The 14,653-nt window shown below is 40.7% G+C and overlaps 1 protein-coding gene across 11 annotated transcripts in view; it reads right to left on the minus strand.

Moving 5' to 3' along the window:
• The window catches only part of PMEPA1 (prostate transmembrane protein, androgen induced 1), a 95,418-nt gene that overhangs the window by 65,206 nt on the left and 15,559 nt on the right, over positions 1-14,653 (minus strand). Inside the window, exons 1-5 of one of the 11 annotated variants that reach the window (XM_056547484.1) lie at positions 13,433-13,686; positions 6,790-6,840; positions 4,674-4,726; positions 4,513-4,574; positions 87-314 (exon numbers count right to left, since the gene is read on the minus strand). In XM_056547484.1, coding sequence (XP_056403459.1) covers positions 87-189 — 103 coding nt within the window. In that variant the 5' untranslated portion in view covers positions 190-314; positions 4,513-4,574; positions 4,674-4,726; positions 6,790-6,840; positions 13,433-13,686. Of the gene's footprint in view, positions 1-86; positions 315-4,512; positions 4,580-4,673; positions 4,727-6,789; positions 6,841-13,432; positions 13,688-14,653 lie in introns of those variants that run through there. The other 10 variants (XM_056547479.1, XM_056547480.1, XM_056547478.1 and 7 more) reach the window with 10 other exon arrangements.

Raw genomic sequence — 14,653 nt, forward strand, 5'->3', positions numbered from 1 at the left:
CACAAGTGCCAAGAAGCTGCCAACTGACTCCAAGGACCCCCCCCCCCCCCCCTTACACCCACAGAGAGAAGACAGGGGGTACTCACTGATCTCCATGCTTTGGAACAAGGACCTCTTGCAGTTGCAGGAGCAGGAGACATTGGACTGGATGGCAGAGCTGGTGCTGTTCAAACCCATCAAGTCATACATTAAAGAAGAGGAACTCCTTGAGGAAGAGGAACTCAGTCACTGGGGGTCACAGGGCTCAGGGTTCTGCTGCTGCTGGAACATTGCAGACAGGGTAGGGACGGTGGGGGCTTCTGCTGGTGGTGCTCCTGTAAGGGGGGGAGGGCAGAGTTACTTTGTGGCAATCCCAGGTTCTGTCATCTACACTGGGACTGAAGGAGAGTGTGAGCCCCTGCCTTAGAGGACAAGTCCACAGCTCCACTCCCTGCCTGGGTCTGTGTAAGGAGAACTCAGTAAGTCCCAGTCCTTCCTTCCCCCTCCTCAAGTCCAAGGAGATTGCCTTGCAGCCGGATCCAACCCCAGGCAGCCAGACGGGCTGTGACGTCAGCGCCAGACTGGGACTGCCCTTCCACTGCAAGGGGGGGGGGGGGGGGGGAGGGAGGGGGCAGACAGAGTGAGTGACAGCGACGACAGCCAATCCTGAGAAACAGGTGGGAGGGAGCAGTTGTTAAAGGAGAAGCTGCATGTAAAAATCTAGACTGCCTAATAGAGGGAAGTCTGAGAGAGATTACATGAGAACTTAGAGATCTGCTGGTGCAAAATTATAATATATATATATATATATATATATATATATATATATATATATTTATATATATATATATATATTTTTTTTTTTTATATATTTATATATATATATATATATATATATATATATATATATATATATATTTTTTTTTGGAAGAATTAGAAAAAAACATTACTTGTCAGATTTTGGGTTAGAGATGAGATTGTAAGCTCTTGTGGTCCCATAAAAAAAAAAAAAAACACGGAGATTTCCAGCCATGCTTTATATCAGTGGTCCTCAACCTGTGGACCTCCAGATGTTGCAAAACTACAACTCCCAGCATGCCCGGACAGCCAACGGCTGACCGGGCATGCTGGGAGTTGTAGTTTTGCAACATCTGGAGGTCCGCAGGTTGAGGACCACTGCTTTATATGATAGATTTATCAGTGTTTTCCAACCACGGTGCCTGCAGCTGTCCAGTATGCTGTCCAGGCATGCTTTACAATATCGTTTTTTACTGTCTGATAGAAGATAGATCAGTGTTTCCCCAACCTTGCCCAGACAACCGTAGTCTTGCAACAGCTGGAGACGCACTGATACAATTTTTCAGCAACATTTCTAACCAGTGTAACATTTTTTGTTTCTAAACCACGGGAGCTTGCAATCTAATCTCTAAAATAACCCAAAACCAAAATAAATACCAAATAAATTCTGCACCAGCAGATCACTCTGTTCTCCTGTATACTTTCTCAGTCCTCCCTCTATCGGGCAGTCTGGCTTTTTTACATGCTGGGAGTTGTAGTTTTGCAACAGCTGGAGGCACCCTTGTTGGAAAAACATTGATCTATCTATTATCTATCAGATAGTAAAGGACTATATCATAAACAATGCCCAAACAGCATGCTGGGAGTTGTAGTTTTTGCAACAGCTGGAGACGCACTGCTTGAAAACACTGCTATAGAGTGATGGGTAGAGGAATGAATGGTGTTGGTTGGGAGCACTGAAAGAAGGCACGGTGGCTGGCATTGTGCAGTGAAATCTGCCAAGTATTGTGAAAGGGGACTGTGTGGTTGGTACTATAAGGGGCACTGTGGCTGGTATAGATAGGGGGCGCTGTTTAAAAGCCCTGTGCTGAGCATTATCAGGGAGCACTGCGGCTGCCACATTAAGTGGGCATTGCTTGGCACCACTCTGAGAAGTCACTGTGACCATCACTGTGGGGTTTATCTATGTCAAGCATTGTTATACTGAAACAAAAGACAGACAGCGCTCCGTAGTGTGATACCGTTGTTGCACAAAAGTAGCTCAGGTGGATGTCACGCTTACCAAAATGGGTTACACTCCACCAAGGGCAACAATGGATCAAGGCGTAAATATCAAAGGAAATGAGGTGTCCGCAGCCACTCCACGTCTCGTAAGGTACAGATACAAGAGGGGTAGAATTCCAAGGGGTAGACGGGATAAACGGACGCTGGACAACCAGGTAGCTAGACCAAACGTTTATTCACCCATAATGCAACGCGTTTCATAGCACAGCTACATCATCAGGCATCATGCCTGATGAAGCAGCTGTGCTGTGAAACGTGTTGCATTATGAGTGAATAAACGTTTGGTCTAGCTACCTGGTTGTCCAGCTCCCGTTTATCCCGTCTACACTTTGGAGTTCTACCCCTGTTGTATCTAAGCAATTTTATAGGGACACTGTGGCTGGCACTTTAAGGGGGCATAGTTTGGCGTCAAGTCACTGTGACCAGGGTTTTTGTTATGGGGGTACTGTGGCTGATATTAGATGGGGTCCACATTAGTTCCGTGCATTTTTAACTTTATGAGGGAGCAACATGTATTGCAGCAGATTTGACAGGTATGTAATAGGATCCGGATAATCATTTTGGGTTATATACAGTAGAATATATTCCGAGCCGAGATGGTAAGTGACACAGCCTACTGTTATGGTACAGAAAAGAGAACAACAGCACAGAGGCCTTAGGGCCCATGCATGCTTCCTCACTAAATTTCCTTGTAGAATCTGACCCACTCCATAACATGCGCTCATTGAGTGTGGAATTTGCCACCGAAACAACCCAATCCCCCCCCTCTCGAATTCAAAATCCAGTTGACTAATGGGCTCTTCCTGATGCATTACGCCAACAGAATAAACATGTTCATTCTTTCAGTGTTATACATTTTTTGTTGGAAGTTCTGCTATGGAATTCCCGACATGTGAACTGAGCAGCATTGAGATCAATGGAAGGCTGTAGCGAGAAGAATGTATTCAGTGCGGAATGTCTGTAGTGTGCGTAAGCCCTTCGTGCAGTGTTTTCCAAATAGCGTGCCTCCAGCTGTTGCAAAACTACAACTCCCGGCATGCCCGGACATGGTGGGAGTTGTAGTTTAGCAACAGCTAGATACACACTGTTTAGAAAACACGGCTTTGGTGTATAAATGGTTGGCACTGCCATGGGTACTAAAATGGGTCCTTAACATCTATACATCCTTTTTTCATAATTAAATAGCAGGACTGAAGAGCAGGACATATTCCTAAAAACAGGAAAACAAAACATTAATGCTGGGCGGTATGACGGTTCATACCGAATACCGAAATTTTTGTCTTGCACTTTTTCCCCATACCTGAATTTTTGTCCTGAATTTTTCCCCATACCCCAATACCGGTTTGGCCCCTCCCCCTTGGGAATTAATTATCAGCCCAGCGGGGAACGAATCATATGTGACCCGCGAGCGCTGTTCTGCCCATCCCCCCCCAATTAATTATCAGCCCAGCACTGTCCCCATCAGGGTAAATACTCACATATCACCCACAATCGCTGCCCTCCTCGTCCTCCTGTTTGTTGCGGGCCGCTGGAAATCTATACTGTACGCTGTATTCCTATGTCCGGGCTGTAAAAGATAAACAAAATAAACTTTAACTCACCTTCCCCGTCGGTCCGGACCTGCTTCCTGGGGATGGGAACGTCAGACAGCCGTCAGCCTATCACCTTCCGCAGCGATGTTCCGCCTCGGCTGGTGAAAGGTTGAGCCCACTGTCATGTAAGAAGCCGGCTTCTTACATGACAGTGCGCTCAACCTATCACCGGCCGAGGTGGAACATCGCTGCGGCAGGTGATAGGCTGATGGCTTCCCGACATTCCCGTCCCCAAGAAGAGGATAAGGCCGATGTAGGAACGTACGTTAATGTTTATTTTGTTTACCTTTTGCTGTCCCGGCATAGGGATACAGCGTACAGTATAGATTTCCAGCGGCCCGCAACAAACAGGAGGACGAGGAGGACAGCGATTACAGGTGATATGTGAGTATCTACCCCGATGGGGACAGCGCTGGGCTGATAATTAATTTGGAGGGGGGGGGGGGGAATACTGTTATATACCATGGAACCGTCATAAGTTACAAAAATACAGTGATACACATATTTGGTCATACCGCCCAGCCCATCAAAACATACTGCTGGGTAGATAACGCGATGGGCGATGGGCACAACAGCAACAAGGTTATTTTATTCTATGGATGGAGATACCTACATGCAATGGATGGTGAATTGGGAATAATGTTTCAGACTCTAAACCCAAAATTGAGCATCGAGGTATGGGCGCCCCCTCCTGCACTAAGATATACTACATACTACACTGGTTTGGGCAAAGTAGCCAATGTGGGCGCATACTAGGATGGGACCCTTCCTATCCCATAACATCTAATATACCATACAGCCTTCAATATCCGGAAGCTGCCAGTAAGCCATTCCAAAAATGTTTTTGTCACATACTTACAGTTAGATGCGCATTATTCCGATCCTTGGTGACAACCTCTTATTCAAAATTCTTACGGTCACCTGATCTAAATGTACAATGGGTGATCATAAACTATGATGGGAAATAATGCATTGTGGGTGGAGTCACCTTTTAAACATTATCTGCTTATAATACATCACCTTGTTGTACATTTAGCTTCTGGCTCGCTCATACACTCACAGGGAATCAGCACCTAAAATAACATTTTATTATTAGCCCCGGTGGATTATTTTGGTACATGGTGGTAACAGTTTTAGCTCCTGCACAACACACAGACCAGTGCACCGCTCTCTCTCTTTGTCAAGTTATTATAAATCCCTCAGCGACACCCAATATGGCCACTACTACAGCTCCATCAGGGCTTACAACTCAGCTTTACCACGCTCCAGAATGGCAAATCAGCATAGCGCTAAAGGGATTCATCTCTCACTTCCATAATGCTGAGTAGCTAAGCAGACATGCAATTCTGGAGTTAGGAACAGCTACAATTCCCACAAACTTTGAAACCCAGCTTTCCCCGAGTGCCACACGGTAGATCTGCCTAGTAATGAAATGATGTGTCTTTCACCCCAATATCCAGATTTACAGTTCTGAAATGTGAACAAGCTGAGTGATAACCAGTATGGGAACCATACAAATCCTAAATACTGTCCAACCCGCTATGGTTATACAGTGCTGCGTCTCTTGCTCCCATAATGATGTAAATGAACTCTGGACATACAGTAGGGTCTCAATTATAATTCCCACATACTAATCAACTCAGCTGTCCAAGAGTTCTGAGTGGCAAGTATGAACTGCTATATCCTGTTTCTCCTATATCAATGCATAATTAGACAGATTTGCCTTTCAGGAGCTTGGCAAGGCTGTGTGACCATCAAAATCACATTAAACCCCCCTCACTTTCTTATAACCCAATTTTCCCAACATCCTTAATGGCAAATTTGTTTAGATAACAGAATATGGCAACAATTCTCAATTCACAATTACAATTCTCAGTCCTGGCTAGTTATACAGGGATACATTTTACACATTCAGGAGTGTGAGAAAGCTGAATGTCAATCAGTAGGACCACAATTACAAATCCCACATACTTTCTAAACCAACTGTCCCAGAGTCCTGAATGGCAAATCTAATATGGAGTGATATACCTCATTGCTTCCTTATTTATGCATCATTAGATTTTCCTTTTAAGAGCCTGGAAAGGCAGGGCAACATTAACAATAAAAAATGTACAATCCCCATCTATTATAAACACAACTTTCTCAATATCCTGAATGGCAAATCTAATATGGAGTGATATACCTCATTGCTTCCTTATCTATGCATCATTAGATTTTCCTTTTAAGAGCCCGGAAAGGCAGGGCAACATTAACAATAAAAAATGTACAATCCCCATCTATTATAAACACAACTTTCTCAATATCCTGAATGGCAAATCTAATATGGAGTGATATACCTCATTGCTTCCTTATCTATGCATCATTAGATTTTCCTTTTAAGAGCCTGGAAAGGCAGGGCAACATTAACAATAAAAAAATGTACAATCCCCATCTATTATAAACACAACTTTCTCAATATCCTGAATGGCAATTTATGGATATGACTTTTTTTTATGGATTCAAAGCAAGGCTATTTTGGACACTGAGAAAGCTGAATAGCAATCAGATATGGTCGCAACTGCTAATTTTTTTAATACCCAGCTTTCCAAGGATCCTGAATGACAATATGGTTTGTTGTGCAGAGATACAACCTATACTGCTGCCATTCAGGAGTCTGGGAAAGCTGGGTGGCGTGCTAGTTTTACAACCCAGCTTTACCAGCAAATCTGCAGAGGTAAGGATAATGTTAGTATTGGGCAGTTTAGATTGATACCAAGATGGGACTATAGATTCTAGAATGGGCACCTTTGGAGAATGTATATAGGCTGGCACAGGATTAGATAAGAGATGCCAGGACATGGTGGCATCATTATTTTGGATCCTATATAACCAGTGAACATCAGCGTATTTGCGGTAGTGGTGGTGGGGTAGTTACAATTGCAAATATTATAACTTAAGGCAAAGAAGAGGAGCTACCCTCCTCCAGCAAAAGATGGCACAGAGCATCGGGTGCCTAGGTGGGTAGAATATCTATTTTGGTACATCTGTTCCCATTCTGCAGTCACAGGAATTTCCAAAAGCCTGTCTAGACATATCTATTAGGATTTCAATGCTAGACATAACCCCCCCCCCCCCCTCCCCCTGCATCATTTAACACCTTCACTGCCTGGCGGCTCCATGAAAGGACCCTGCACCCAGCCTGAGATGACTGCAAAAAAAGACAAAGGATTTAATGCAGAGAAATATAAGGTGACTTTACTTCTCAACTTTTTGGATTTTTTTTTCTCCTTCCTAGAAATACTGCAAGGAAACTGATCCCAATCACTGCCAGGGGACAGACTTTCCCTTTAAGGCTGTCGTTATTATCTATGCTGATGGAAGGGCCTGGGGAATGGCAGCCCTGCGGGATGGATTTTATGGAATTTACCTGCAGATATAGCAGAGCTGGGTTTGTAATGGCATTGCGGTAACAGAGTAAATTATAGGGGAGGTTTACTTGCAGTCCCATAAAGAAACGATAGATGGGGATATGGCTGCTCTTTAAGCCAATTAACCGACTCGGCTCTGCTACACATATATATATATATATATATATATATATATATATAGACAACATAAAATCATTGGATCACATTCTGTACTATACTGTCCATATATAACTTAGATCAAATCAATCTGTATACTGCTGCTAGCCCCCCCTTATAGGTTTGGGCACACTCTGGGGACTCTGGTCTCCAACACCCCAAAACCACCCACTGATACATTAGAACAATGATTCCTTACTCTGCGATAGATAGATAGATAGATAGATAATGAGCCTTTATTATCCATCTCAGTGTTTCCCAATTAGGGTGCCTCCAGCTGTTGCAAAACTACAACTTCCAGCATGCCTGGACAGCCAGTGATTAGAACAATGATTCCTTACTCTGTGATAGATAGATAGATAGATAGATAGATAGATAGATAATGAGCATTTCATATCTATCTCAGTGTTTCCTAATTAGGGTGCCTCCAGCTGTTGCAAAACTACAACTTCCAGCATGCCTGGACAGCCAATGATTAGAACAATGATTCCTTACTCTGTGATAGATAGATAGATAGATAGATAGATAATGAGCCTTTCATATCTATCTTAGTGTTTCCTAATTAGGGTGCCTCCAGCTGTTGCAAAACTACAACTTCCAGCATGCCTGGACAGCCAATGATTAGAACAATGATTCCTTACTCTGTGATAGATAGATAGATAGATAGATAGATAGATAGATAGATAATGAGCCTTTCATATCTATCTTAGTGTTTTCTAATTAGGGTGCCTCCAGCTGTTGCAAAACTACAACTTCCAGCATGCCTGGACAGCCAAAGGCTGTCCAGGCATGCTGGAAGTTGTAGTTTTGCAAGCCAAAGGCTGTCCAGGCATGCTGGAAGTTGTAGTTTTGCAACAGCTGGAGGCACCCTAATTAGGAAACACTGATCTACCTATCAGACAGTAAAGGACTATATTGTACTAATGTATCAGTCGGTGGTTTGGGGGGTGTCGTAGACTAGAGTACCAAGGGTGAACCTAAAACCACAGCAGTATACAGATTTGAAACACCGGTATATATATATATATATATATATATATATATATATATAGCATAGACAAGGAATCAGAAAACTGAAAGAGACAATGATGTAGCAGAGCTGAGTCTGTTATTTGGCATAATGAGCCACAATATTACCTGTGGTGTTTATTTATTTGTATTTTTTCATGAGACTTCCTATAATTCTTACTGTAGCCACAATGCCATGACAAATCCAGCTCTGCTACATTTGTAGCTAGATTTATTATATACAAACCAACTTGCAGGGCTTCTTAGGTAGTGTCTGTGCGGCAGACCAGGGTTTGCAGATCCTTTGTCTGCCCAAGGACAGCATACATCAGATGTGTGTGTATATATATATATATATATATATATATATATATATATATATAAAATCCTCAAATACATTACTGTACATGGGGCAGTGGGTAACGGGGACAGACCCAGTAGTCAGTGCTGCAGTCTCATCTTGTATCCAGCTCTTCTGCATTTACTGCACCCGCAGACAGCGCTAATGTGATGCCAGGAAATTCGTATATAGCAGTGGTCTCCAACCTGTGGTCCTCCAGATGTTGCAAAACTACAACTCCCAGCATGCCCGGACAGCCGTTGGCTGTCCGGGCATGCTGGGAGTTGTAGTTTTGCAACATCTGGAGGTCCGCAGGTTGGAGACCACTGGTATATAGAGTAGTTGACTCTCCTGCTCTTGGAGGACTACAAGTCCCAAAAAGAATTAAATGACCCAGGTGACCCTGCTGATCTTATAGAACTACAGTATATGATATGAAAAGTGCAACGTCTGTTTGTCTTGTTACTATTTAAAGGGGTATTCCAGGCCAAAACTTTTTTTTTTTTAATATATCAACTGGCTCCGGAAAGTTAAACAGATTTGTAAATTACTTCTATTAAAAAATCTTAATCCTTCCAATAGTTATTAGCTTCTGAAGTTGAGTTGTTGTTTTCTGTCTAACTGCTCTCTGATGACTCACATCCCGGGAGCTGTGCAGTTCCTATGGGGATATTCTCCCATCATGCAAAGCTCCCGGGACGTGACATCATCATTGAGCAGTTAGACAGAAAACTTCAGAAGCTGATAACTATTGGAAGGATTAAGATTTTTTAATAGAAGTAAATTACAAATCTGTTTAACTTTCCGGAGCCAGTTGATATATATATAAAAAAAGGTTTTGCCTGGAATACCCCTTTAACTGCAATCCTCACTTTCATCCTGTAAACAGGACTTGCTGTTGCTTGTAGTTCTTTATCAAAAGATGAGACGGTTATGAGAACTGTACAGGAGCCTCATGAAGACAAAGTGATTCTATTACATAACATTGACATCACTGGATACAATGTATCATTTTATGAGTAAACAGTGATGTCACCATGGAGATGAAACCTAGTCACCTGACAACCACCACCTGCTTATAAATCACAGTAATAACACTGTATGGTGCACACCTGCCTTATATATCAGTGTAATACTACCTAATACCTACCTGCCTTATATGTCAGTGTAATACTACCTAATACCTACCTGCCTTATATATCAGTGTAATAATACTACCTAATACCTACCTGTCTTATATATCAGTGTAATAATACTACCTAATACCTACCTGTCTTATATATCAGTGTAATACTACCTAATACCTACCTGCCTTATGTCAGTGTAATACTACCTAATACCTACCTGCCTTATGTCAGTGTAATACTACCTAATACCTACCTGTCTTATATATTAGTGTAATACTACCTAATACCTACCTGCCTTATATGTCAGTGTAATAATACTACCTAATACCTACCTGCCTTATATATCAGTGTAATAATACTACCTAATACCTACCTGTCTTATATATCAGTGTAATACTACCTAATACCTACCTGCCTTATATATCAGTGTAATAATACTACCTAATACCTACCTGTCTTATATATCAGTGTAATACTACCTAATACCTACCTGCCTTATATGTCAGTGTAATACTACCTAATACCTACCTGCCTTATATGTCAGTGTAATACTACCTAATACCTACCTGCCTTATATGTCAGTGTAATACTACCTAATACCTACCTGTCTTATATGCCAGTGTAATACTACCTAATACCTACCTGTCTCATATATCAGTGTAATAATACTACCTAATACCTACCTGCCTTATGTCTGTAATACTACCTAATACCTACCTGCCTTATGTCAGTGTAATACTACCTAATACCTACCTGCCTTATGTCAGTGTAATACTACCTAATACCTACCTGTCTTATATATTAGTGTAATACTACCTAATACCTACCTGCCTTATATGTCAGTGTAATAATACTACCTAATACCTACCTGCCTTATATATCAGTGTAATAATACTACCTAATACCTACCTGTCTTATATATCAGTGTAATACTACCTAATACCTACCTGCCTTATATATCAGTGTAATAATACTACCTAATACCTACCTGTCTTATATATCAGTGTAATACTACCTAATACCTACCTGCCTTATATGTCAGTGTAATACTACCTAATACCTACCTGCCTTATATGTCAGTGTAATACTACCTAATACCTACCTGCCTTATATGTCAGTGTAATACTACCTAATACCTACCTGTCTTATATGCCAGTGTAATACTACCTAATACCTACCTGCCTTATATGTCAGTGTAATACTACCTAATACCTACCGGTCTCATATATCAGTGTAATAATACTACCTAATACCTACCTGCCTTATGTCTGTAATACTACCTAATACCTACCTGCCTTATGTCAGTGTAATACTACCTAATACCTACCTGCCTTATGTCAGTGTAATACTACCTAATACCTACCTGTCTTATATATTAGTGTAATACTACCTAATACCTACCTGCCTTATATGTCAGTGTAATAATACTACCTAATACCTACCTGCCTTATATATCAGTGTAATAATACTACCTAATACCTACCTGTCTTATATATCAGTGTAATACTACCTAATACCTACCTGCCTTATATATCAGTGTAATAATACTACCTAATACCTACCTGTCTTATATATCAGTGTAATACTACCTAATACCTACCTGCCTTATATGTCAGTGTAATACTACCTAATACCTACCTGCCTTATATGTCAGTGTAATACTACCTAATACCTACCTGCCTTATATGTCAGTGTAATACTACCTAATACCTACCTGTCTTATATGCCAGTGTAATACTACCTAATACCTACCTGCCTTATATGTCAGTGTAATACTACCTAATACCTACCTGTCTCATATATCAGTGTAATAATACTACCTAATACCTACCTGCATTATATGTCAGTGTAATACTACCTAATACCTACCTGCCTTATATGTCAGTGTAATACTACCTAATACCTACCTGTCTCATATATCAGTGTAATAATACTACCTAATACCTACCTGCATTATGTCAGTGTAATACTACCTAATACCTACCTGCCTTATATGTCAGTGTAATACTACCTAATACCTACCTGTCTCATATATCAGTGTAATAATACTACCTAATACCTACCTGCATTATATGTCAGTGTAATACTATCTAATACCTACCTGTCTCATATATCAGTGTAATAATACTACCTAATACCTACCTGCCTTATATGTCAGTGTAATACTACCTAATACCTACCTATCTCATATATCAGTGTAATACTACCTAATACCTACCTGCCTTATTTATCAGTGTAATAATACAACCTAATACCTACCTGTCTCATATATCAGTGTAATACTACCTAATACCTACCTGCCTTATATATCAGTGTAATACTACCTAATACCTACCTGCCTTATATATCAGTGTAATACTACCTAATACCTACCTGTCTCATATATCAGTGTAATACTACCTAATACCTACCTGCCTTATATATCAGTGTAATATTACCTAATACCTACCTGCCTTATATGTCAGTGTAATACTACCTAATACCTACCTGTCTCATATATCAGTGTAATACTACCTAATACCTACCTGTCTCATATATCAGTGTAATACTACCTAATACCTACCTGCCTTATATATCAGTGTAATACTACCTAATACCTACCTGCCTTATATATCAGTGTAATACTACCTAATACCTACCTGCCTTATATATCAGTGTGATACTACCTAATACCTACCTGTCTCATATATCAGTGTAATACTACCTAATACCTACCTGCATTATATATCAGTGTAATAATACTACCTAATACCTACCTGCCTTATATGTCAGTGTAATACTACCTAATACCTACCTGCCTTATATGTCAGTGTAATACTACCTAATACCTACCTGTCTCATATATCAGTGTAATAATACTACCTAATACCTACCTGTCTCATATATCAGTGTAATACTACCTAATACCTACCTGCCTTATATATCAGTGTAATACTACCTAATACCTACCTGCCTTATATGTCAGTGTAATACTACCTAATACCTACCTGCCTTATATATCAGTGTAATACTACCTAATACCTACCTGTCTCATATATCAGTGTAATACTACCTAATACCTACCTGCCTTATATATCAGTGTAATACTACCTAATACCTACCTGCCTTATATGTCAGTGTAATACTACCTAATACCTACCTGCCTTATATATCAGTGTAATACTACCTAATACCTACCTGCCTTATATATCAGTGTAATACTACCTAATACCTACCTGTCTCATATATCAGTGTAATAATACTACCTAATACCCACCTGTCTCATATATCAGTGTAATAATACTATTTCATACCCCCCACCTTATGTCAGTGTAAAAATACTACCTGTCTAATATGTCAGTGTAAAAATACTACCTGATACCTACCTGTCTCATATGTCAGTGTAATAATACTAACTCATACCCCCTACCTTATGTCAGTGTAATACTACCTGATACCTACCTGTCTTACATGTCAGTGTAATAATACTACCAGATACTAACCTGCCTTACATGTCAGTGTTATACTACCAGATACCTACCTGCCTTACATGTCAATAATAATACTACCAGATACCTACCTGCCTTAAATGTGCCAGATACTTACCTGCCTTACATGTCAGTGTGATACTACCAGATACCTACCTGCCTTACATGTCAGATGGATAAGACTAACCTGATACCTACCTGCCATGTCAGTGTAATACTACCTGATACCTACCTGCCTTACATGCCGGTGTAATAATATTAACCTGATACCTACCCCCGCCCCGCAGCCCAGGGACCGCCCCGTGACCGCACAGCCGGCAGGTCAAGTATTCACACCACAGCCGCACATCATTAAATGCCTTCTGTCTCTTTAAATGTTCCCTTAGGACACGGAGAGGAGTTTCCAGACAGTGACGTCACTAATCCGTCTGGAAAGTGATGGACAGCGGTTACTGCCAATGAAAAGTAAAACCGGTAAAGAGGCAGGACCAAACTGTACACCCGACCAATCAGAGACGGCCGGGCGTGGCCAGTGGACACATGCCGCGATAAATACACGTGGTTGGCTGGGCCGGACAGTGGAAAGTCGTAGCTACGTAACCCGGTGGTGACCTGTGTGTCGTGTCAATCATCTGTAACCCTATGTGTGCTGGGCTAACAAACCAGCTGCCTGTGCTGAGAGGAGAGGGCGTAGTAATCTAAATTCACAGCTGGAGAACTATAAGTCTCAGCATGTCCTTTAGGGAAACTATGACCTTTAACTCAAGACGTGACTAATTTAGCCCTTAACCCCTTAAGGACCAGGGTTTTTTCCGTTTTGCACTTTCATTCTTTCCTCCTTACCTTTAAAAAATCAAAACTCAATTTTGCACCAAAAAATCCATATGATTGGTTATTTTTTGTGCCACCAACTCTACTTTGCAGTGACATTAGTCGCTTTACCCAAAATTCTACGACGAAATGGAAAAAAAAAGATCGTGCGACAAAATTGAAGAAAAAAACTAATTTTGTAATTTTTGGGGGCTTCCGTTTCTACGTAGTACATTTTTCGGTAAAAATGACACCTTATCTTTATTCTGTAGGTCCATACGATTAAAATGATATCCTACTAATATAGGTTTGATTTTGTCGTACTTCTGGAAAAAATCATAACTACATGCAGGAAAATGAATACGTTTAAAATTGTCATATTCTGACCCCTATAACTTTTTTTATTTTTACGCATACGGGGCGGTATGAGGGCTAATTTTTTGCGCCGTGTTCTGAAATGTTTGTATTGATAGGACTTTTTGATCGCTTTTTATTCATTTTTTTCATTATATAAAAAGTGACCCAAAACACACTCTTTTGGACTTTGGAATTTTTTTGCTCGCACGCCCATTGACCGGCTTAATTAATTATATATTTTTGTAATTCGGACATTTCCGCACGCGGCGATACCACATATTTTTATTTACACTTTTTTTTTAAATGGGAAAAGGCAGGTGATGAACTT

This window comes from Hyla sarda, chromosome 12, assembly GCF_029499605.1.
Source record: "Hyla sarda isolate aHylSar1 chromosome 12, aHylSar1.hap1, whole genome shotgun sequence".
NCBI lineage: Eukaryota > Metazoa > Chordata > Amphibia > Anura > Hylidae > Hyla > Hyla sarda.